Here is a 25,424-nt window from a genome sequence, read left to right on the forward strand (position 1 = left end):
TGAGTTAGCTGGAAAATTTATAATGTCCAATAACGGACCATTATATTGGTATTATAAATTTACTCATTCAGGACAAATATTTTAGGTTCCCTATGGGAATCAACATCCACATCATTTGATGGCCAGGCAGGCATCAATTTTTGGAAATGAGACATAGCTCTCATAGTGCATTGGCACTGCTGGTGGCTTCAAGCAGCCTATGCAGTGGCCTCCACGGTATGCACTAGCCTTGTGTCTTGGGTGGTGTGCTAAGTCCCAACTGACGAGCCTAACTTAGCACACGAGGGCGAAACGCAGGCAACCAAGAATGAGTTAGCTGGAAAATTTATAATGTCCAATAACGGACCATTATATTGGTATTATAAATTTACTCATTCAGGACAAATATTTTAGGTTCCCTATGGAAATCAACATCCACATCATTTGATGGCCAGGCAGGCATCAATTTTTGGAAATGAGACATAGCTCTCATAGTGCATTGGCACTGCTGGTGGCTTCAAGTAGCCTATGCAGTGGCCTCCACGGTATGCACTAGCCTTGCGTCTTGGGTGGTGTGCTAAGTCCCAACTGACGAGCCTAACTTAGCAAGGGTTTGACAGCGGCATAGGTCTTACCCTTCCGAGGGCTCGGCTCAGACTGAATACTTTCGCCCTCCACTCTTGTGAGGGCGCTGTTGTACAACACGTCACTCACCCATAGCCCACGTGACGAATACGGCAGCTCCTATTGGTAGAAACATCTTCCGATTGCTATTGGTCGATTTGAGTTTGACACCTTGGACCACGTGGGACGACCACGTTTTTGACGTTTGTGACATTTTGCTTCACTTTGATTTGGATGCGTATATCTGTTATCTTCGTTTGCGTGTTTGAAGAAAAAGTACAAGATATTTGAGGTAAGCATCCTTAAGTAAGTTAATAAGTTGATGATTGATAGTTGCTTCTGTTCCCAAAAATGTATTTTTATTATTTTTGACTGTCACCTTTTTATTACCTTTTTGCATGGTGGTTGATATGATAGTTACATAAGCCTACTTGAAACAGACACCTTAAAATTCAGTTGATGTAATGTTATATTATGTCTGATAAGCCACTATCGTTTTGATAGTATTGATATTAGCAGTAAAAATATAAGCTGATTACAGTGTCCTTAAATATTTTCTTCTATTTCTTTTCATGTCTCAGACCATGCACGAAAAGTGTCAGATCTGTGGAATGTACACAGATAGCGAAGAAGGCCGGCAACAGGGAATCTTATTTCATCATTTCCCTGTTGCTAGACCTGACATTTGCAGAGAATGGTTGGACGTTGTGGAGGTCGAACGGTTGCGGCAGCTTCCCCCGAAGCAGCTGGGGAACAGCACTGTGTGTTCGGGGCACTTTCGTCACTCCAGCTATCCAGGACCCCTATCAAAGATGCTGTATAAAGATGCTGTCTCGGAAAGAAGTAAGTAGTTGTTATTATTGTTGTTCACAGTACCGGTACTGTGACCTATCACATTTTCCTGTGATTCATTTCAAATTGCTCTCCAGAGGTAATGATCATAAATTCATCAGTGCCAGATGAGGGGGGAACCTCGCTTCTCATAATGAAATTTACTATAATGCCTGTCATACCTGAGCTTGCCTTACCTGTAAGTTGAAATGTGTACATTTCTTTGAGGCAGAGTGTAGCTGAAATACCTAACATTTATTATTAACAAAATAGTGCACACATGTGCAAATGTTATTCCTTGTTATAATCCATCAATGGCTTTACGTTGCCTGTATTGTGAAGGCGAGGTATTTAAATGAGCTCACTATCCTAACTGCCTCTTTATCCGAAAACCATTTGTACCGTTTTGTCCAGGTTAATTTTAAGTTTGTTGTCTTCAGAATATTTTTCAAGGCTGACCATAGTTGCTTGAAGATAATCTTTGTTGTAAGAACCTATATCTAGGTCATCAGCGTATAAGTACAATTTGGTTGCATTAAGAATTATTTCTGTAACGTCTGCTGTGGCAATATTTAATAGAAGCGGACTGATAGATCACCCTGTAATACTTCACCCCACTGTTTAATAGTATCTGGAGTTGTTTTGCCATCATGAATTCATACTTTATTTTGTGACAAGACATTGTTTAGTATTTACCTGCTTGTTACCATCATGTTTCCCGGATCTGTGTACATAATCTGTTGCACTAGAATTCATACAATGGCGCCTTTCACAAAAACTAAGTCAGTGGTACTGTACTGTTTAGGGTTATGTATATCTTTTCCATTGAGTTGTTGATTACTTTGTATCCTTCATCATTTATTAATTATAGTATAATCATTGTCTTTTGATATGGTGTATTAACTCTACAACTTAGGTCACCTCCCAGAACTACAGGCTCTTTATTTTTCACTATTTTGATGGCTTTCATTATGTGCTGAACTGCAGTGTCCACTCTTCATTTAGAGGATGGTTTGAGGGCAGGAGTTCTGGTCAGTGATCTACGTTGACTTGGTGTCTGCACAGGTGACCCTGGGGGTGCTTGGAGTGACTGGGTTGGCTAAGCAGAGGTGAACCAGGCCCATGGGGGGAGGGGATGGGGAATTTCTAACATTTGAATGTACCATTTTGAATTTATTTCCAACATCCTCTCAGCATGTAGGGGATCTTTTCTGGACTCAGTGAATATAACATGTGCAAGTACAATTAGGTTTTCTTCCTTAAGTTCAACTGAACATGAATGGAGCAAAAACAGTTGTATGACATCTCTCAATACAGTTACTGTTAATGTATTCAAGTGCTTAATATTTAGGTGGACAATATCATATGCTCAATGTAATTTTATTGCTGTTTTGCCTACTGTAAGAACCATAGAGGGACCATAAGAACCATAATACATGTTTATGAATGAATGACATTATGAGATTTGAAAATCAATACCCTGCATTCACTGTAGTAGAGGAGGAAAAAATGGTACCATTCTTACTGTTTTTTCTTGTGCATGTAGGTGTGCCTGAACACGAGTCTGGTCCTCGGCCAAGGCCTTCAGCTGCTATGACTGCTGCTCCCACCATCTGCACTCCTACTGCCTCTGCTACTGCTGCTGCTACTACTACTACTACTACTATCACCGGTGCTGTTGCTGCCACCACCATCTCCACGCCTGCTGCTACTACTACGAATAAACCTTTAATGAGTCATCGCTCGTCTGTGCTGACAGTGATATATAACCCTTAGAAAGAAATCTTCCCTTCCTGAGTGGATGTCGTTTATTGTAAAGAGTTGTTATTATGAAGAACTATTGAGGTAATTTCTTATTCTCTTCAGCCTGTGGACTGTAATTGTTGTTTCACTACTTGGTATTTATGTGCTCAGTGTTCTCCCTAGGACCTTTCTAATGGGTGCACCACCCTGCCGGTTTTAGAGACCGCTTGACTAAACCTAGATATATGCTAATTACATAATATTATTAATAGGTACACATTTGAGTCATTGGGTACTCCAAATTCACCTATAAATACTGTAAATCTGCCAATTTAAATGATAAATCATTACCATAATTGCATCAGTTACATCAGAGATCAAATGTTTAGCTTGACCACTATGTAGTCGCGAGCAGGGGTCTGGATTAGCGTGGAATCGCATGCGAGCCCTCTATTCCGTATGACATCACAAACCTGTAAGGCAGTCCACATGTCCACAGCAACCAAGTGGGAGGCCTAAGTCCAGTGTTACATGATTTGGAAGGAGCAATAGAACACTAGACGTTCAACGTACTCTCTTATAACTTGTTCATGATAATAACATTCAAATAGTTCAATTGTGCAGTTAATATTTACCTGTCTGATATTATTGTTAACGCCCTGAGGGGAACGAATTGAAATTTATATTCATATTGAAGTTTTACGTAGTATTCCCCGCCCGGCTACTCATTCTTGCCACCCGCCTGACAAACATTTCTGGGGAGAACACTGGTGCTAATGTTATTATTGTTAATTTTACATTCAAATTACGCAATTTCAGTTTATGAATGCTAATGATTGTTTAGTAATATATTTAATTTTGTATTACAAAAGACCCAACAAGTAGGCTGTGCAGTGTGGTCATGTATCTATGAAATTGCACTTGGGCAGTGGTGGGTTCGAACCCCACTGTCAGCTATCTTGAAGATGGTTTCCCTTCTTTGCAATAGGCAGGCAGATACTAAGGCCATACCGTAATTAAGGCCACAGTTGCATCCTTCTGAGGCCCATTCTGTCGTTGCCATGAATCGGTGTATGAGCCTCATAGGCAAAAAAATGTGGTCATTATGAAGCCCAGAACATCATTATAATTGTTCATAAAGGTGGAAAAATGTTAAGTTCATGTTCAGTGTTGTAATTCAAAATATGCCATACATCTGCATGTTTCAGACCCCCATTTGTCTTAATTGCATTCATAATGACTTTTATAAATTCCTGCCCTACAATTGTTATATAATCAAACACTTTATTTAAACTTCATGGGACATGTATTATTATCATTAATATTAGTATTACTATTAATATTATTATAGGGAGATTAAGTACATCATGAAACATATCTGCTAAATGGGAAGTGAAAAACTGTAATGTGGAGTTATTTTCAAGAGCAATGAACCTTTCAAACATGTGGTTTACTGAACTCATAGTCTGTTCCTTTATATGAGATCATCATTTGTATGATAATATTCAAATACTGAAGTGGAAGTGTCGTGTGATATTGTGTGAATGATTTGTGTAAAGAAGTCATAGTTCTGGTTAAGCATTCATTTCTACCAAAGGAGGTTTCACTGAAAATCTTGTATTTTGGAGAACATTTCTCATCAGAACACAGGAAATATATTATGCTCTCTCCTCTCTTATTTGCAGTTTGTATGCACATCCTCCTATACAAAAGTATGTACTGGTATGTACAGCCCATAAGATAACAGCGGCTAACACTGTTATCCTACAGGACCAAGTAATAGAGCGAGTCAACTCAGCTAAGTATCTTGGTATAATATTAGACTCAACACTTTCCTGGAAAAGCCATATTGATTATGTAATCAGCAAAATTACCCCTTTGATAGGAATAATGCACAGATTAAGATACAGTAATTTTTCTCATCAACAATTGAGGTGTATATATTATGCAATGATCCACCCACATCTAACATACGCAAGCTTTATTTGGGGAAGATGTAGGAAAGATTACATTAATAATTTGGAAATCCTACAAAAAAGAGCCATCAAAATCATGTATGGATTCCCCTTCCTCAAACCATCACATGAAGTTTTTTCAGAGTCAAATATTCTGCCATTCCATAAACAAATTGCATTTTCATCAGCAGTCTTTATGTATAAGCTAGACAGGAAATTAACCCATTCTACTGTTAACTTCTCCCATTTTAGTGAAATTCATGGATATGAAACTAGAGGATCATTAAGGATATATCCCTCTCATTCTAATTCAGTAAAGTACGGAGTGAAAGGCATAGAATCATCAATGTTTAGGGAATATAATGTGTTGCCTCCTGTTATAAAGAACTCTAAATCGGTTATATGTTTTAAGAAAAAACTGAAGGAATATTACTCTTTTACAGATATCGTAATATAATCTCTATATAACTTGCTTTAATTAATACAATAATATATATATTGTCCATATTTAGTATATTACAGCCATGCAATATCTGAATATACTTCTGAAAAATTATGATCCTAACATGTAAAAAAAAAAAAAAAAGTACTTGTCACTTTACAGAAAAGCCATTGTATATGAAATGTAATTATTGTGTTGCCTTAAAAAAGTATGTACTGTATTGTCCCTATCACGAGCCAGAGGCTCATGGGACCTTTTGTCACCAATAAATAAATAAAAAAATAAATAAATGTATGCAATGTCCAAGTAACTAAATTAATATTTGTGAATTTTGTGATGTTGGTAACCCATTCACTTGATGTGATGGTAACAGTTCTACAAACTTTCCTTATCATAGTATTGGGCAAGTTGGCCATGCGGTTAGGAGCGCACAGCTGTGAGCTCGCATCCAGGAGTTAGTGGGTTCGAACCCCACTGTCGGCAGCCCTGAAAATGGTTTTCTGTTGTTTCCAATTTTCACACCAGGCAAATGCTGGGGCTGTACCTTAATTAAGGCCACAGCTGCTTCCTTCCCATTCCTAGGCCTTTCCTGTCCCATCGTCGCCATAAGACCTATCTGTGTCAGTGCAACGTAAAGAAACTAGCCTTATCATAATTGTCCCCCTGTGGGTAGGGGGTGGGCAACCACGCAGCCCTTAATTGAATTTTGGCATTGTTTCCGCTTACTTGTGCCAGGCTCCCCACTTGGTTGGCCGGGTGGAGTGCATGCTGTCAGACCACAGATCAGCTTACTCTGCAACCACCAACATAGATTTCCGCCTTCGATATACAGTAGGTACAAATGGCACTGTCTTCAACAGGCATTTCGTCTAGATCACAGCAAAGGCCCTTGCACACCATAATGTTGTGGAAGTAGCAGCATATTGTTCATAATACTGTACTAAATTAGCATACAATTCCTTGGACATAGCTCTTAATAGGCGGAGCTATGTTGTGACTTGGCATGGTAATGTTTTGTGCTGGATCAGCTGCCATATTATTGTACGTAGATCCTGATGCTACATATTTCTGTCCATTTATTGGAACTCCTCTCCTGCGGATGGACTGAAAGGAAGCATTATTTGTACCTCCTGCATGTTGTAAGAGGGAACAATCACAGAATCTGTAAGCGCTCTCTTGTCTTTTAAACCCACAAACATATTCATGATTCCATCTTTTTCCATGTAGCAGAAAAATTTAGATACGGTATATCCTACTGTCACATAAAATAGAACATTTTTAAGTATTGTAAATAGTGCAGATCAATGAATACACGGGATGCATACAATTTTGTAGCTTGACATTGTTTATCATCTAAATGCAGATGACTGATTGAATGATATGTTGTGTTTTGGTGCAGTATGTAGGAACAGAGTATGTGCTATCATGTCTTGGTTTCTTCAAACACTACTCTGCCAGAGATTTGCCATCCTCTAGTAGATGCAAAAGAAGTACAAATCTCAATATTTCTCAATGTGTGGCCCTAGGTGCCTCTTTTGACAGACTGAAAGATTTATCATATAGTAAGTTCCTTGGGAAAATACAAATGGTGTTGCTGAAAACTTTTGCAATGTCAGTGCAACGTTAGACTGCAATAAGAGAGAAAAGTATTATGTTGTAACTTGTCAGTTCCAGTCTTTCTTTCCTAAATGAATGATTTTGTATTTGTGTTGTATTGCATAGTTTTCTGGCTGATGAATATTAATTGATGATTAACACTGCTGAATGTAATGTCATGATATTATGATATACTATGATCACTAAAACTTTTGTGCAAATTTCTACACAATTTTATACCTGTAACACTGTGGATAGTAGGTAGAATATCAACAGATCATGTTTCATTTCAATTTATCTTTGAATCCTACAAACTCCCTCCTTATCATATGAGTTTCCTTTCATCATTGTGGTTCCTGTGTATGGTTTTCTTTCTTACATTGTATTTATATTTTATTTCCTGCATAAGTGGCATATCTTGATACTATTGACTGTTACGGTTGGCTTAAGTAGTGTTAAAGAGGACTGATGTACGAGGGGATTTTAGTGCCTATTTCTGTCATAGGTCTTAATCTGAGATAGGGATTGCCAATTCCACTCACCTTCTGGTCACTTCCTTCCTCCCTTTGTGAGTTAGCTTCCATTTTTCTCAGCAGAAACAAACAAAAGCAGCACAGGCAAGGCCAGTCACTCCCATCCTTCATGGCTTTGTGAATTAGTAAAAGTAAAATATAACTCCATAAATCAAATAATTATAATAAGCAGCACAAGCTGGTAAGCTTCTTTTCTCCAGCAAAAAATTAATAATAATAATAATAATAATAATAATAATAATAATAAAGCACAGGCCAACCTCCAGGTGTATTGTTCTTCAGAATGCAGTATTTCAGAAAAAGGTAACAAAGAAGGAAAGAAAGAAAATGAAATGAAAGAAAAAATACAAGGAAAAAAAAGAACAAAAATATATTTAATATAATATTTAAGAGTGGGGGGGGGGGGAGAACCTGGGGACCCTCCGCGCGCTAAACGATTTAAATCGCCCGCCCGGTAATTTTAGTTCAGCCCTGTGCTCACTAGAGGCGCTAATGTGCAATTCCTGGCGATCTTTGCGCAGCCGTTGCGTACAGAAGTGAAAAATAACGTTGAGAGTCATCTCTTACTCATGCTCTTCTGAGAAGAGTTCATCATTTTTTGTATGTTCCGACTAACTAATGAAGTCTCCCTTGAGTTCCTGATAAACATACACAACAGGAAATTCTCCTTCACTCTCAACAATAGCTATAAAGACCAACGGTAAATTTCATTTTAAATGTTGTGCAGAGACGTGAAAGCATGATCTTGAACATGATATGACTCCTTCATTTAACCCAATTTTTTACACAAGGTGTTACATTAAATAATACACATCTTACGAGGGGATAAAAACAGGGACGAATGTAGAAACACATGCATCGTTGAGAAAGCAAAAGTTATACATATTAAAAATAAGCTTAACCACACAACTTGCAGTGCGAAAATATTTGCCTTGAATGATCCCTGGATACAAAACGCACGCACACACACTTCTAAAGAGCCAGCAGGCAGGAAAAAGTAAGGTGAAACCTTATGAGTTCTTCTGAGAAGGGTTCATCATTCTGTCTATGTTCTGTCTATTTTCTTCTCAGAAGAACTCTTAAGGTTTCACTTTACTTTGTCCTGCCTGCTGGCTCTTCAGAAATGTGTGCGCGTGTGTTTTATATTAAGGAATCATTCAAGAAGAATATTTTCGCACTGCAAGATGTGTGGTTAAGGTTATTTTTAATATGTACAACTTTTGCTTTCTCAACGATTCATTTGTTTCTATATTCGTCCCTGTTTTTATCTCCTTGTAAGATGTGTATTGTTTAATGTAACGCCTTGTGTAATATAAATGCCTACATGCTGGCCTATTTCCCACATTTTGGCTGATGATGACGCCAAACAGCGTCGAAACTAGTTCCAAGTGCAAATACATGTTATAAATAAACTATTACATTTTTGTATTGAAAAGGTGGACCCCTTTAAGTTTTCCTATCTTCCATTCTCAGTTCAATACGGACAAAAATATAAAATTCTTAGGTTTAAATAAGATTACCCTCTCGTAATAGGTTAAGTATCGTTTGATTATCGTCACCACAGATAAGAGACGGATTACTTTTCCTACTTATTTTTGTACGGTCTCTAACTGTATCAAGCGTACTAGGCCTATTCTCCAGCTGTAAGGAAGTTGCAACTGGTAGGTGTTTCCGTTGCGCCTCGAGAATAACCTCCTGCTTGATCGGCACAAACTTAGAGTTTATAAACACCAGATCTATTGTGCTAGCACCATTATGAGACATGTAGGTATTCATGTCAGAGGCATTCACCAACCGAAGACCTTCCTCTTCTAAGAAGTCCAAAACTTCTGTTGATTTTCGATGTTCTGTATCGATGCGACAATTTAGGTCTCCGGCAAGGATAATGGCATCATCCCTAGTAGTCACAGTTAAAGCTTTACTAACTTCCTCAACAATCTCAGTTGATGAGAAATCTGGCTGGAAATACACAGTCATACACACGGCTTGGTTCGAACTACTAAAATGTTCGTAGATCTGTATTGTACACTAAATGGTGAGAATTGATCAGTGAACAGACATGCAATGCCTCCTTTGGGCCTCCCTACTGGAGGTTTTACTGCCATGACAAATGTTGAACAATGTCTACTAGTTTGCCACGCATGCGTTAAAAATGTTTCCACTAGGATTATTACATCAAATTCCTGTATCATCTCTTCTAGTGTGTTTGTCATGCTCAGCAGTCCTTCAATATTCCATAATAGTAGCTTAATCTTTGATGTAGGCAAAACGTTGTCGTCCTTATCAGGATTTGGTTGGGAGCATTGTACCCGAGCCATTATGGGGTCGAAAATTATACCTCCTCACCAAAATCCTCCCTGGCCAGAATTCTGGGTTATTTACTTTTTCTAGGTGGTCAAATCCAATACCAATTTGGAACGCCTTCTTTGTACCTTTTGTGTCTAATTGGTCACAAATAATGTCATCAGATATATTGTTATCTCGAAGGAATTTAATAATATCCTCCCTCACCATGTTCTGATGAAGTTTGCCTATGTACAACCAGGCTGTTCTATTAGCTGCTCTTAGGTTGCTGGTTTCATCAGCCTTTCTCGAACCTATGATTACCTGTCTACGGTGCCAGTTTCGCTTCACAACCTCCGTCCAAGTCCCCTCTTTGGTGTTATCAGATGACGTTTCTTTGTCTTCAATTACTGGAATCTTCTGTTCGTGGCTATTTGACTCCACTTGTGGTGGTTTCGGGGCCAATCCTTTCTTGGCAGTGATATGAGGATGCTGAACTATAACAGAAGTACTGGTTCCTTTAGAACTGTTCTTATGTTCTTCATTTTGTCTAGGAATCGCTTTATTTATCTCCTCCGCAACCGTTTGTTTGATGCTTTCCTTAAGACTTCTTATTTCTTCCCATATTGCTTTTAATTCTTCTTTTCCATGTCTTAACATAATTAAATCATCTTTGCATATCTTGCACATCCATAGCAATGTAGTGCTAGGCTTTTTGAGAGTCGCGAAGTCACCCGCATTAACTCCGGAACACTCCTTGTGAAACCACTTACGACAGTTTCCATCACAACCCACAGCAGCACTGGTCTCTGTTATCTGTTTTCCACATTCTCCGCACGGAGTGTTGTCTCCTGTGCTCTCAGTATCGTCCTTCCCTGGCATTAGGAACACACCCTTAAAAACGTTGCAGAGCACATATGTACTTCAAGTATTAGTGATTATACAGGGAGTATGTTTTAAGACTTCATCGCAGAGTACCAAGGCATAAGAGCGGTGATAGTGAGCCGAGTGCCCGCAATGGTGAACAGACGTAGTCGTCTCAAAGAAGCGGCATGATTTCGCCTATAGAAACTAAATGAAACTGAACTCAGCAGCTATATACATGCTCAAGACAAATAAATAATCAATTAGTCGATCATTATAGAAAATTATGCCTTTCAGCGTTCAGTCTGTAGGTCTCTGTGAATTGACTCTTTTATCTTAAAATCGTTAGAAACTGAGTCTAACCATCGTCGGCTTGGTCTCGCTCTAATTTTCTTACCCTTCATAACAATGTCCATTATTCTCCTAGGTAACGTATCATCCTCCATTCACTTCACATGATCCCTCCACTGAATCTGGTTTAGACGCACAGCTTCATCCATCGAGTTCATTACTAACTTATCCTTTATCTCCTTATTCCGAGTACCCTCCTACCATTGTTCCCACATGTTTCTACCAGCAATCACTCTCTCGACTTTCATGTCTGTTACTTCTAATTTATAAATAAGATATCCCGAGTCCATTCAGCTTTCACTCCCGTAAAGCAAAGTTGGTCTGAAAACAGACCGATGTAAAGATAGTTTTGTCCAGGAGCTGACTTCCTTCTAACAGAATACTGCTGATAGCAACTGCAAGCTCAATGCATTAGCTTTGCTGCACTTTGATTCAATCTCACTATAAAACCATCCTGGGAGAACACACATCTTAAATACTTGAAATTATCTACCTGTTCCAGCTTTGTATCACCAATCTGACATTCATTTCACTTGGATTTCTTACCTACTGACATCAGTTTAGTCTTTGAAAGGATAATCCCTTCCTTCTACTTTATACCTTTCAGAAGATGATCCATGTAAACTACGGACAACAAAAGTGAAAGATTACAGCCTTGTCTAACCCCTTTAAGTACCTGAACCAAGAACTAATTCCACCATCAATTCTCACTGCAGCCCAATTGTCAACATAAATGCCTTTGATTTTTATAATCTACCCTTAATCCCATAGTCACCCAGTATGGCAAACATATTTTCCCTCGGTACTGTGTCATATGCTTTCTCTAGATCTACGAAACATAAACATAACTGTCTATTCCTCTCATAGCATTTTTCAGTTACCTGGCACATACTGAAAATCTGATCCTGACAGCCCCTGTGTGGTCTGAAACCATACTGGTTTTTATCCAACTTCCTGTCAACCACTGATCGCACCCTCCTACCCAAGATGTCGCTGAATACTTTCCCTGGTATACTAATTAATGAGATACCTCAATAGTTGTTGCAATCCTTCCTGTACCCTTGCTTATAGATAAGTGCAATTGCTGCTTTTGTCCAATCTGAAGGTACCTTTCCAAGTCTCCATGGTAATTTTACTACTCTCTGAAGCCATTTCATCCTTGTTTTCCCACTATACGTCACCATTTTAGGTCTAATTTCATCTATTCCTGCTACTTTATGACAATGGAGTTTATTTACCACCCTTTCCACTTCCTCAAGCGTAATTTCACCAACATAATTTTCCTCCTCTCCATGTGCTTAGTTGTTCGTGACTCCACCATGAAGATATCCTTTTACGTTGAGAAGATTTTCAAAATATTCCCTCCGCCTGTCCAGTGAACCCCTTGGATCTATTATTAGTTCACTTGAATTACCCAAAACACTGTTCATTTTTCTTTTCCCTCCCTTTCTAAGATTATTTATTACTGTCCAGAAATGTTTCCCTGCTGCTTGACCTAGCTTTTCCAGGTTATTATCAAAATCTTCCGACGACTTCCTTTTGGATTTAACAACTATTTGTTTCGCTCTGTTTCTTTCATCTACGTACAATTCCCTGTCTGCATCAGCCCTTGTTTGGAGCCATTTCTGATAAGCCTTCTTGTTACATTTACAAGTGGCTCTCACTTCATCATTCCACCAAGAAGTTTGCTTTTTCCCATCTTTACACACAGTTGTTCCCAGGCATTCCCTTGCTGTTTCTATTATAGCATCCCTGTATGCTACCCATTCTCTTTCTATATTCTGAACCTGCTTACTGTCCACTGTTCAGAACTTCTCACTAATCATATCCATGCACTTCTGTCTAATTTCCTCGTCCTGGAGATTTTCTACCCTTATTCATTTGCAGACAGACTTCACTTTCTCTATCCTATGCCTAGATGTACTTGGTTCACTACAGATCAGATAGTGGTCTGTATCATCAAAAAATCCCCGTAAAACCCGTACATCATAACAAATTTCCTTAATTCGAAGTCGGTTAAGATATAATCTATTACAGATCTATTACCCCTACCCTCCCATGTGTAGCGGTGAATAGCCTTATGAAGAATGTATTCGTAACTGCTAAACCCATACTAGCACTGAAGTCCAGCAAACACTTGCCATTCCTATTAGCTTCCATATCTCCCACATATCACCCTTTCGTATCCTTTCAGTTTCTATTTCAAACTCGCATTGACATCGCCCATTAGCACTATTCTATCCTTGCTGTTGACCCTAACTACGAAGTCACTCAATGCTTCATGAAACTTGTCAACTTCATCCTCATCTGCACCCTCACATGGTGAATACACTGAAACAAATCTTGTCCTAATTCCTTAAACTGCTATATCTACCCACATCATTCACTCATTTAAATGCCTAACAGAAAGTATGTTGCATGCAATAGTATACCTGATAAACAGCCCTACCCCACACTCTGCCCTTCCCTTTTTAACAGTCGTCAAGTACACTTTATAATCTCCTGTCTCTTCCTCGTTATCTCCCCTTGCCCGAATATCATTAACTCCTAACACATCCAGACGCATCCTCTTTGCTGACTGTGCCAGTTCTACTTTCTTTCTTCCATAAGCCCCATTAATATTGATAGCTCCCCCAACAAATTCCATTTCATTCGCCAAGTTTGTTTCCAAGGAGTCCCTTGCTTGTCAACATGGAAGTGGGACTGTGTTACTCTCATAGGTCCCAAGCTTGCTTAAAATGTTCTGAGCTTGGTAAATTCTGTGAAGCAGGATGCTACCCTACTTACACACAGTCCAAGTGAGGATCTCTCCTCTAAGGGGTTAGGGACAAACGGTGGATCATATAGTCCTAACCTCCTGAGCAGAAGGAGGGCCATGATTCTGAACATGTCCGAGATGCCCACTCCCATTCCGTAGCAACTGGTGTCCCGATTCTCAGGATCACTTACTAGGCCACTCAGCCGTTGCCTATGGTTTACGAACTAGGACATGACTACAGTAACCCACATCATGATCAATAAACAAAGAAACAAATAAATAAATAAACAAACCAACTAGTAAATGAAAGTGAACTCGACAGTATTTACAGAAGATGCTGAAAGTGATCTCTCTGAGTTGCAGTGCAAGCTTCACATCTTGTAATGAGATTTCAAAATGCACATTGCAATTTGAGGATTATTTCTGTAAACTTTTCCTTTGATATTTCCCCATAGATTAAAGTCGCAGGTGCTTAAATTAGATGAACTAGGGAGCCATAAGCCTTAACTGATGATCTGATCATCATTGAACACTTCCTGCAACCATCGCAAAAAGCTACGTGCTGTATGAGCCGCCCCACCATCCTGCTGGAAATAGACGTCCCTTTTTAGTTCTTCAGTCAGTTCAGCAAAAAAATGGTTCGAGTGTTGTGAATATAATAGTCAGAAGTAATTGTGTCCTGAAAAAATATTTGACCAATAATTCGTCTGGCACTAATAGCACACCATACACCCACTTTCACGTCATGTATAGGTCTCGGCTTTAAAATGTGCTGGTTCTCTGTATTCCAGATCCTATTGTTCTGTGAACTGACATGTCCACTCAAATGAAACCACGCTTCGACACTCATAAAAAGAAAGTTCTGATCCACTATACCATCGTGGACACTATTCATTAGCTAATTGCCATACCCGTTTCCTGAGCTAATCTCCAAAGCGAGTTATGCGGACTGACTTGCATTCTTGCCTGTATATCTTCTAACCTCTCTTGTGTAAGAGCTGTTCTCATTCGCTGTTTTTTTTCTTAGTAGTTATGGAACCATTACAGTGAAATTTTTGAAGGCACCTTTTAAATGGTTTCTTGTTCTTGTGCAAATAACACTCAATCAAAAATATTAACAGCGCTGTAGTGTACTTAATCATCGTGATAATAATCTTACAACAAACCTTAAATGTCTAATCATTACTAGCGAACTGAGCGACAGAGCTAAACATCCTACTGCCTCAGCTGTGAACACTTTTTATCACACCAGGCTTCACACAATACCATGTGAGATTAGTTTCATTTTACCTTATTGATATGGTTCATGATGTGAGTTACTGTAGTCACATCCTAGTTCATGAACCATAGGCAATGGCTGAGTGGCCTAGTAAATGGTCCTTAGAGTCGGGATACCAGTTGCTACAGAATGGGAGTGGGCATCTCGGACATACTCTGAGTCATGGCCCTCCTTGTGCTCAGGCGGCTAGGACTATACAATCCACCAGTGGTCCCTAACACGTCAGAGGAGAGATCCTCACTTGGACTATGTGTAAGTAGGATAGCATCCTGCTTCGCGAATTTACCAAGCTCAGAACATGTTAAGCAAGCCTTGGACGTAAGGGAGTAACGGAGTCCCACTCCCATTTGACAGGCGAGGGACTCCTTAAAAACAACTCTGCGAACAAAATGGAATTCGATGGGGAGCTATCAATATTAATGGAGCTTATAGGAGAAAGAAAGTAGAACCAGCTGAGTCAGCAAAGAGGATACATGTGGATGTGCTAGGAGTAAGTGATATTCGGGTGAAGGGAGATAACGAGGAAGAGAGAGGAGATTATAAAGTACTTGACGACTGGGCGACTTGACCGTGCACGTAGAGGCGCGCGGCTGTGAGCTTGCATCCGGGAGATAGTAGGTTCGAATCCCACTATCGGCATCCCTGAAGATGGTTTTCCGTGGTTTCCCATTTTCACACCAGGCAAATGCTGGGGCTGTACCTTAATTAAGGCCACGGCCGCTTCCTTCCAACTCCTAGACCTTTCCTATCCCATCGTCGCCATAAGACCTATCTGTGTCGGTGCGACGTAAAGCCCCTAGCAAAAAAAAAGTACTTGACGGGTGTTAGAAAGGGAAGGACAGAGTATGGGGTAGGACTGTTCATGAGGAATACTATTGCAAGCAACATAGTTTCTGTTAGGCACGTAAATGAGTGAACGATATGGGTAGATATGGCAGTTGTAGGAATTAGGACGAGAATTGTCTCAGTGTATTCAGCATGTGAGGGTGCAGATGAAAATGAAGTTGACAAATTTTATGAAGCATTGAGTGACATCGTAGTCAGGGTCAACAGCAAGGAGAGGATAGTGCAAATGGGCGATTTCAATGCGAGAGTTGGAAATAGAACTGAAGGATACGAAAAGGTGATTGGTAAATGTGGGGAAGATATGGAAGCTAATAGGAATGGGATGCTTTTGCTAGTATGGGTTTAGCAGTTACAAATACATTCTTCAAGCATAAGGCTGTTCACCGCTACACATGGAAGAGCGGGGGTACCAGATCCATAATAGACTATATCTTAATCGACTTCGAATTCTGGAAATCTGTTAGGAATGTACAGGTTTTTCAGGAATTTTTTGATGATACAGACCACTGTCTGATCTGTAGTGAACTAAGTATCTCTAGGCCTAGGATAGAGAAAGTGAAATCTGTCTGCAAATGAATAAGGGTAGAAAATCTCCAGGACGAGGAAATTAGACAGAAGTAAATGAAGTGTAATGTCGTATGGCTTTTAGTGCCGGGATATCCCAGGACGGGTTTGGCTCGCCAGGTGCAGGTCTTTCTATTTGACACCTGTAGGTGACCTGCGCGTCATGATGAGGATGAAATGATGATGAAGACAACACATACACCCAGCCCCCGTGCCATTGGAATTAACCAATTAAGGTTAAAATCCCCAACCCAGCCGGGAATCGAACCCGGGACCATCTGAACCGAAGGCCAGTACACTGACCGTTCAGCCAATGAGTCGGACCTTCGACAGAAGTGCATGGATATAATTAGTGAGAAGTTCTGAACAGTGGACAGTAAGCAGGTTCAGGATATAAAAAGAGAATGGGTGGAATACAGGAATGCTGTAATAGAAACAGCAAGGGAATGCCTAGGAACATTGTATGTAAAGATGGGAAAAATCAAACTTCTTCGTGGAACAATGAAGTGAGAGCAGCTTGTAAATGTAAAAAGAAGGCTTATCAGAAATGGCTCCAAACAAGGGCTGATATAGACAGGGAATTATACGTAGATGAAAGAAACAGAACGAAACAAATAGTAGTTGAATCCCAAAAAGAAATCTTGGGAAGATTTTGGTAATAACCTGAAAAGGCTAGGTCAAGCAGCAGGGAAACTTTCCTGAACAGTAATAAAGAATTGTAGGAAGTAAGGGAAAAAGGAAATGAACAGTGTTTTGGTTAATTCAGGTGAACTCATAATAGATCCCAGGAAATCACTGGACAGGTGGAGGGAATATTTTGAAAATCTTCTCAACATAAAAGGAAATCTTCATGGTGGTGTTGCGAACAACTGAGCTAATGGGGAGGAGGAAAATGTTGTGGTGAAATTAACTTGAGGAAGTGGAAAGGATGTTAAATAAACTCCGTTGTCACAAAGCAGCAGGAATAAATGAAATCAGACCTGAAATGGTGAAGTATAGTGAGAAGGCAGGGATGAAGTGGCTTCATAGAGTAGTAAGATAAGCATAGAGTGTTGGGAAGGTACCTTCATATTGGACAAAAGCAGTAATTGCACTTATCTATAAGCAAGGGAACAGGAAGGATTGCAACAACTATCGAGGTATCTCATTGATTAGTATATCAGGCAAAGTATTCACTGGATGCGATCAGTGGTTGAGAGGAAGTTGTATGAAAACCAGTGTGGTTTCAGACCACAGACGGGCTGTCAGGATCAGATTTTCAGTATGCACCAGGTAACTGAAAATGCTACGAGAGGAATAGACATTTATGTTTATGTTTCATAGATCTAGAAAAAGCATATGACAGGGTACCGAAGGAAAAGATATTCACCATACAAGGGGACTATGGAATCAAGGGTAGATTATTAAAATCAATCAAAGGCATTTATGTTGACAATTGGGCTGCACGGAGAATTGATGGTAGATTGATTTCTTGGTTCAGGGTACTTACAGGGGTTAGACAGGGCTGTAATCTTTCACCTTTGTTGTTCGTAGTTTACGTGGATCATCTGTTGAAAGGTATACAGTGGCAGGGAGGGATTCAGTTAGGTGGAAATGTAGTAAGTAGTCTGGCCTATGCTGACGACTTGGTCTTAATGGTAGATTGTGCCGAAAGCCTGCAGTCTAATAACTTGGAACTTGAAAATAGGTGCAATGAGTATGGTATGGAAATGAACCCTTCATAGACTAAACTGATGTCAGCAGATAAAAAATTCAACAGAACTGAATGTCAATTTTCCAGGATGGTAATATAGTAAGTGAGATTTAATCAAAGTGCAGTAAAGCTAATGCAGTGAGCTTGCAGTTGCAATCAACAGTATTCTGTAAGAAGGGTGTAAACTCCCGGACAAAACTCTCTTTACATCGATCTATTTTCAGACCAACTTTGCTTTACGGAACAAAAGCTGGGTGGATTCAGAATATCTTATTCATAAGTTAGAAGTAACAGACTTGAAAGTAGCGAGAATGATTGCTGGTACAAACAGGTGGGAACAATGACAGGAGGGTACTTGGAATGAGGAGATAAAGGCTAAGTTAGGAATGAACTTGATGGATGAAGGTGACGCATAAACCGGCTTTGGTGGTGGGGTCATGTGTGGCGAATGGAGTAAGGTAGGTTACCTAGGAGAATAATGGACTCTGTTATGGAGGGTAAGAGAAGTAGAGAGAGACTAAGATGACGATGGTTAGACTCAGTTTCTTCTAATGATTTAAAAAAGAGGTATAGAACTAAATGAGACCGCAGCACTAGTTGCAAATAGAGGATTGTGGCGACGTTTAATAAATTCACAGAGGCTTGCAGACTGATCGCTGAAAGGTATAAGTGTCTATAATGATGTATGTATGTTCCGTATTGATGGTTCTCGATTCACAATTACCAAGTTTTTCTAACGTTCCCATCTAATCAATACTATTTATGTTGTAAAATTAATTTATTAACCTCTAAATTACAATACTAGTTCGATTCATGGATCATTCTCATTTGTTTTCATTAACAATTTAAGTAGTACACACAATCAGTACAGTTTTCAGGACATTCCAATCAGAAAAGGAGAAAGTTTCTGCTGCAGCAAGGAAAAAAGCTTGTTCATCCCTACACGCACAGTCAGCTTCTGGAAAAAAGATGTATGCAAAAGGGTGTGATGGGAGGTCTTTTTGCCCTTGGATATGACTATGAATTGCCATCTGGAATTTCTTCTAGACAACAAGGACAAAACTAGAGAAAAAGTGCTCCATGTCACCAAGAAGTTTAGACAAAAAGAACATGCAACAAATTTGCAAAAAATTATGTGTAATGTTTACTTGGAAACTGTTATAATTTATTTCACATTCATCACCATGTAATGCAACAAAATTATTACATTTACGATCTTACCAAACTCATTCAGTCCATAACATACAGCCTACAGATTTCATTGCAAGAATAAGATTTTGCAATTAGCTAATGTATAGTGTCCACGATGGTATTGTGGTTCTTAACTTTCTTTTTAATAGTGCGAAGTGTGGTTCAGTTGTCTTTGTACTTTACAAGATTTATTTATGACAAACTCAGAAAAGTGGTTTTTAATGATTGTGTGTACTGTTTTAATTGTTAACGTAAACAACTGAAGATGATCCACAGATCAAAACCAGTATTGTAATTTAGATGTTAATAAATTTTACAACATAAATAGTATTGATTAGGTGGGAACGTCAGAAAAACTCTGTAATTGTGAGGCTTGACACAAGTCATATGGAACCCGCTAGGGGATTCCCACGGCCTGTGAACAGAAGTGGGATGTCTTAAACTATACTCCCTGTAGTTGAGAGTATTTAAGCATTATTTAATGCAACACATTTAGCATGAAGCAAAATCTTAGTGGAAACAGCAGTGAGTGCAATATGGTGAAATATTGTGTCAGCGTCGTGCTGTCGCCACACTTTTAGGTAGGGCCATATACATCAGATAAACTGTGAAAGGAAAAACACAGTGCTATGACGCTGTAGAAAAATATATTGTTCTAGAAAGAATTGCATGAACCAACACCCTTTAGATGGTGGGAGGATCACGAGAACCAATTGAGTGGACATATCAGAACTGTGAAACAGTAGGGGTTGTTATTTGGGAGAACGCTGGTAACTTCCTAGAAAGACAGACTGGACATTATAAGCTGAAGTTTTAGGGCATATCAGGGAGAAGCTCTGTAGCCGTGATCGAGTTCACATCAGGGGGCAATCTCTGCAGCCATGATTGAGTTTGCATTAGAGAGAAGCTGGGTAGCCACAATCGAGTCCGCATGAGGACAGAGAAGCTCGGTAGCTGCGAATAAGTTCATATGGGAGAAACTCCATAAGAAGTGTGGGAGAGAGGCACCATTGGATGTACGAGAGTGAAGTCCATGCAGGGAGAAGCTCGGTAGACAAGAGAAAACTATGGAATGTGAGGCTGAAATACGGAAGCTCGTTCTTTAACATTGAGTTGTTGGAGTCTGCAGGACTGGAAAGGGCAATAGGCACAGTAACAAACTATGGAAGACAAGGAGTGTATTTAAAAGGGAAGGAATTAAGACTCTAATGTGGTCCTCATCTCCGCTTAGAAGATCAAGAGTTTGAGTGCGTGGTTCTGCATTTCCATTCAAACAGTCAACCAGGTGTCCGAAGCAGTAATCAATGTCCGTATGAGAGAAGAAGGCAAACATCCAACTGAGCTAAGTATTAACTGTATTTAAGAGAGATGTGATTTGGAGGAGTACTTCGAGAAATTAAAAAAGGGAACTAAAAGGATTCCAGGAAAAACTTTTAATTTCATTTGATGTTTCAAGGAAGGGAGTTCCCTTGATTGTAAGGCAGAGAAAGATCTTGTACATTGTGTACAATAAGTGAAAAATTTGTGTATATAGAATCGCTAGGATTAAACCATACAAGGTGATATTATTTTGAGTCAGGTTAATCTGGTATGTTGTTGATTTGTTACATTGCTCCTAGAATCAAACCCAAGTCCTCAGCCTGTCCTGTCGTTAGGATCATGACAATGCAATAGCATGAGCACATGTCATTGAGCTGGCAAACTCGCCATTAATCAACACTTAGCAGTGATATCGAATGCAAGTTTCACTGAGTATCTCTGATATTCTTTTGATTATGATGAGTGCAGACTTGATTATTAACAGTGAACTATTAATTACTCTTGTTGAGGAAAGACCAGTGCTTTGAGACAAGACAATTGAAGAGTACAAAGACATGTGGCTAAATGTGCAAGCTTGAAAGGACGTATGCTCACACCTGCAAGAAGACTTCAAAAACTGGGAGATAAAGGGAGAAACAATATGGTATGTTGTTTTACCTTAAATTCTTTTGTGAAAAACAGCTGAAAAAATAAGAGCTGCAACTGAATTGGACAGAAAAATTAGACTATCATTGACATTTCACTTGAATGGGAACAAAGCATAGTACGTCCTTTTTTAAGGGAATTGCACCAGCTGTAGACAAACTTAATGACGAAGATCTCGTCAACTTTCAATATGAAATCATGAAGTTGATTAAAAGAATCCTATCAAAACCTTGAAATAGTGGAATGCATCTATAGTCCTAGTTTAATTAAACCATCATCGTCTACCACTTGGATACAAAACTGTCGGAGGCCCATCGCTGTATCGGACGTCATGGATTAATCAGCAGCATGGCCAACTAGTCAATTATTCACAAGCCTCAACTAGTGGAAGTGCTGCATCTAGGGAACATATATCTCATGTTTCAGAGACTATAGATTTTTAAAACTAATTCTAAAATGTGACGTCTGTAAACTATAAATGTGTAAAAAAAAAAAAAAAAAAGGTAAGACTTTTTTTGTCTGGTTGCTACTTTAAGAGTATAACATTAATTTAAGGAAGCTTACTTATCGTTTGTGTAATTAGATTTTAATAATTCATATCAATTTTGGATATTTTTTCATTTGTTTTTGAGTTTATTGAATAAAAATGGATATTTGATTCTGTGCTAAATTACCTAAAAGGAATTATTTATTGTTCATTTCACTTGTTTTACAGAGAGTTTCTTCATTTAAAGTATTTATTTTCAAGCAGGAAAATAATGTCACCTTAGTGTCACAGCTATCATTTCAGGAGGAGAAACACAGTTCCGCATATTTCCACAGTTCATGTTTCAAATAGATGAACAACAATTGCAGTAACTTGTCGAATGTTTCTTTTGACATTCTAACAAATTTATCATGCTTTGTGTTGTCTTGTCATAGTTTTTCAAATGATGTGCTAATTGCACCAAATTTTCATTTGTCTTGCAACACAGGATTCACCCAGTACTTCCTACGTTGTCACCATTTCTTTTTATAGTATAGTGCAATAAGCATATATACATCCATTTTCCAGCACTGACTTACGTTAACAGGAGTCTCCATGGACAAGACCACACAAGTTACCTACCAGCTGGCAGAATTACCGTTCCAGTGAACATTTGTGTCATGGACAAGAGGCCATAATGCTTCCAAATAAATGTTAATTGTGAATTTAGTCAAAATATAGAATGATGCTTCTTTTCCTTAAGTAAACTAGTGGGATCTTGAAAGGCCCCTAGTGACCATAAACACAATTTTCTGACATGCCCAGCCAAGGGTTAGTAATAATTTAAAAAAAACTTAATAATAAAAAAGTATTGTTTGATAGAATCTTGTTTGTTTGTTTGTTTGTTTGTTTATTTGTTTATTTGTTTATTTATTTATTTATTTATTTATTTATTTATTTATTTATTTATTTATTTATTTATTTATTTATTTATTTATTTATTTATTTATTTATTTATTTATTTATTTATTTATTTATTTATTTATTTATTTATTTATTTATTTATTTATTTATTTATTTATTTATTTATTTATTTATTTATTTATTTATTTATTTATTTATTTATTTATTTATTTATTTATTTATTTATTTATTTATTTATTTATTTATTTATTTATTTATTTATTTATTTATTTATTTATTTATTTATTTATTTATTTATTTATTTATTTATTTATTTATTTATTTATTTATTTATTTATTTATTTATTTATTTATTTATTTATTTATTTATTTATTTATTTATTTATTTATTTATTTATTTATTTATTTATTTATTTATTTATTTATTTATTTATTTATTTATTTATTTATTTATTTATTTATTTATTTATTTATTTATTGTGCTTCAGACAGGTGTAAACCTAATGATATGAAACACATTACATTAGATAAAAACAAATATCAAATTAAAATTATATTATCTCCTATGAAAGTCCTTATAAAATAAAGTCATAAATGAAATAAAATTACACTTTTCTTCAGTAGCATAATATTACAAATATTCAGTTACATATACACATAGTGTAACAAGGTATTAAAATATTAGAGTACAATTGAAATGATTTACTAACGGCTTTAAAACTGTATTAGTACTGTAAATATACATGATGGTAGTGATGTTATCGAGGATAATGATGATGAGGCAGATGGTATTACTTGAAACTAAACAGTGAACTAAAGTTATGAGCATAACAATAGAGTCAGCAAATTGGGATTTTAACTTAGAACAGAAAACAATTAAGTTATTTGTTTACATTGTTTTACTATGGAAGAGAATCTAGTTGCAAATACAGTATATCTAGTCTGCACTCATTGCTGTATTTATTAAATACAGTATTTTCATTGAGTTTAACTGGTGAATTACTGGTTGTTGGGTTCTTGACCTAGAGCAGTAGAAGGTAATATGTTTTGGGCATATAGATGGATTAGGGACAGACAAGTTGAACAGAGAGAGCAAGTTAGAGCTACCCATAAGATTGTTACATAATTTGTATACACATACAAGAACTGCAATTACTTGTCTTTTTGCTAAGGACTTATAGCCAAGTTGTTTCATTAAGTCATCATAAGAATCAAATTTAGGGTAACTATTAGTTATTTTGTATGTAAGGTATCCAAGAAATTTGTTTTGCACCATTTCAACTTTGTTTTCATATACTGTGCTGTAGTTTAGAGCTGGGATTCCAAATGAGCGATGCATATTCTAGCTGACTTCTTATAAAGGAGTTGTATAATAGCTTTATTGCCACGGGATTTGTGAAGTCACGTGTGCATCTCTTAATAAATCCTAATATTCTGTAAGTATCTGCAACAACTTTGTTCAAGTGTAGAGAGAACGTCAATTTAGCATCAAAATGCATACCAAGATCCTTGATAGGATTTACTGATGACAGATTAGTATTCAAAATATTATATGAGTGACTAATTTTACTTTTATTCCTGGAAAATATCATTACATGACACTTGTTAATGTTAAAATCTAAAGTAAGAAGAGTAATTGTCCAAGATTTGAACCCTGTGGGATACCAGATCGAGTATTGTAATACACAGAGTCAAATCCTTTATAAGACACAAATTGTTGTCTAACAGAGAATTAAGCTGTGAGAGAGTCCATAATAAGCTAATTTATTTAAAAGTACATCGTGATCAACTTTATCGACTGCTTTTCTAAAGTCTGTGAAAACTACATCAACTTGGCTTCCTTCATCCATGGTTGCCGATACTTCATGAGTGAACTCCAACAGATTTGTCGTCAATTTCCCCGGTCTCAAGCCATGTTGGGTGTCACTGATGATAATTTCTACTTGTTCTGAACACATGCCGATAGAGGGTTTGTTTGTAAACTTTTGCTAACACGGAAGAAATTGCAACAGGTCTGTAGTTATTAATTACTGACCTATCTCCGGATTTGTGAAGCGGACTAACTCGCGTTCATGTAAAAAGAATGGGAAAGGAATGGGTAGCAAGAAGGGAATTGGATAGAGAAGTTAAGGGAAAGAGACCAAATGGAAGACCGAGAAGAAAGTGATGGATCAGATTTGGAAAGACATTAGAGAAGCTGGATTGGATGTGGCGGAAGTAATGGAGCAGGAAAAGTGGGACAGAAAGGAGTGGAGGAGGCTTGTTTACCACACCCGGGTGACTGGAGTGGGACATTGATGATGATGATAACTCGCATTATCTTTCACTTTGTAGGAAAAGTTACAGTTTTTAGCAAAATGTTAAAAATAATTATATATGGAGGGAGTAGATCTGGGCCGGCGGCTTTTTTAGGTTTCATCTCGATATTGCGTTTTGAATTTCGGTAGTACTAATTTCATTAACATTTAGTACATTCATCAATGGATCCATAACCGTATTCTCATATTTCGGTAAATGCCCGTTTCTCTGAGTATACA

At 37.8% G+C, this 25,424-nt stretch overlaps 1 protein-coding gene across 1 annotated transcript; it reads left to right on the forward strand.

Moving 5' to 3' along the window:
• The first annotated feature begins 390 nt into the window (after window positions 1-390).
• LOC137498479 (uncharacterized) lies at window positions 391-5,637 on the forward strand. Its single transcript, XM_068226027.1, has 3 exons — window positions 391-895; window positions 1,185-1,446; window positions 2,981-5,637. Exons 2-3 carry the CDS (start codon window positions 1,188-1,190, stop codon window positions 3,208-3,210), a joined length of 489 nt encoding a protein of 162 aa, XP_068082128.1. The 5' UTR covers window positions 391-895; window positions 1,185-1,187; the 3' UTR covers window positions 3,211-5,637.
• Window positions 5,638-25,424: the final 19,787 nt, after the last annotated feature.

This window comes from Anabrus simplex, chromosome 1 (genome assembly GCF_040414725.1).
Source record: "Anabrus simplex isolate iqAnaSimp1 chromosome 1, ASM4041472v1, whole genome shotgun sequence".
In the NCBI taxonomy this organism is placed as follows: Eukaryota; Metazoa; Arthropoda; class Insecta; order Orthoptera; family Tettigoniidae; genus Anabrus; species Anabrus simplex.

What these genes read in the sequence shown, in the direction of transcription:
- LOC137498479 (XM_068226027.1), top strand. Translation starts at nt 1,188, where the DNA reads ATGCACGAAAAGTGTCAGATCTGTGGAATGTACACAGATAGCGAAGAA. An exon ending in AGATGCTGTCTCGGAAAGAA is followed by an intron (nt 1,447 to 2,980) that starts GTAAGTAGTTGT and finishes TTGTGCATGTAG; the next exon opens with GTGTGCCTGAACACGAGTCT.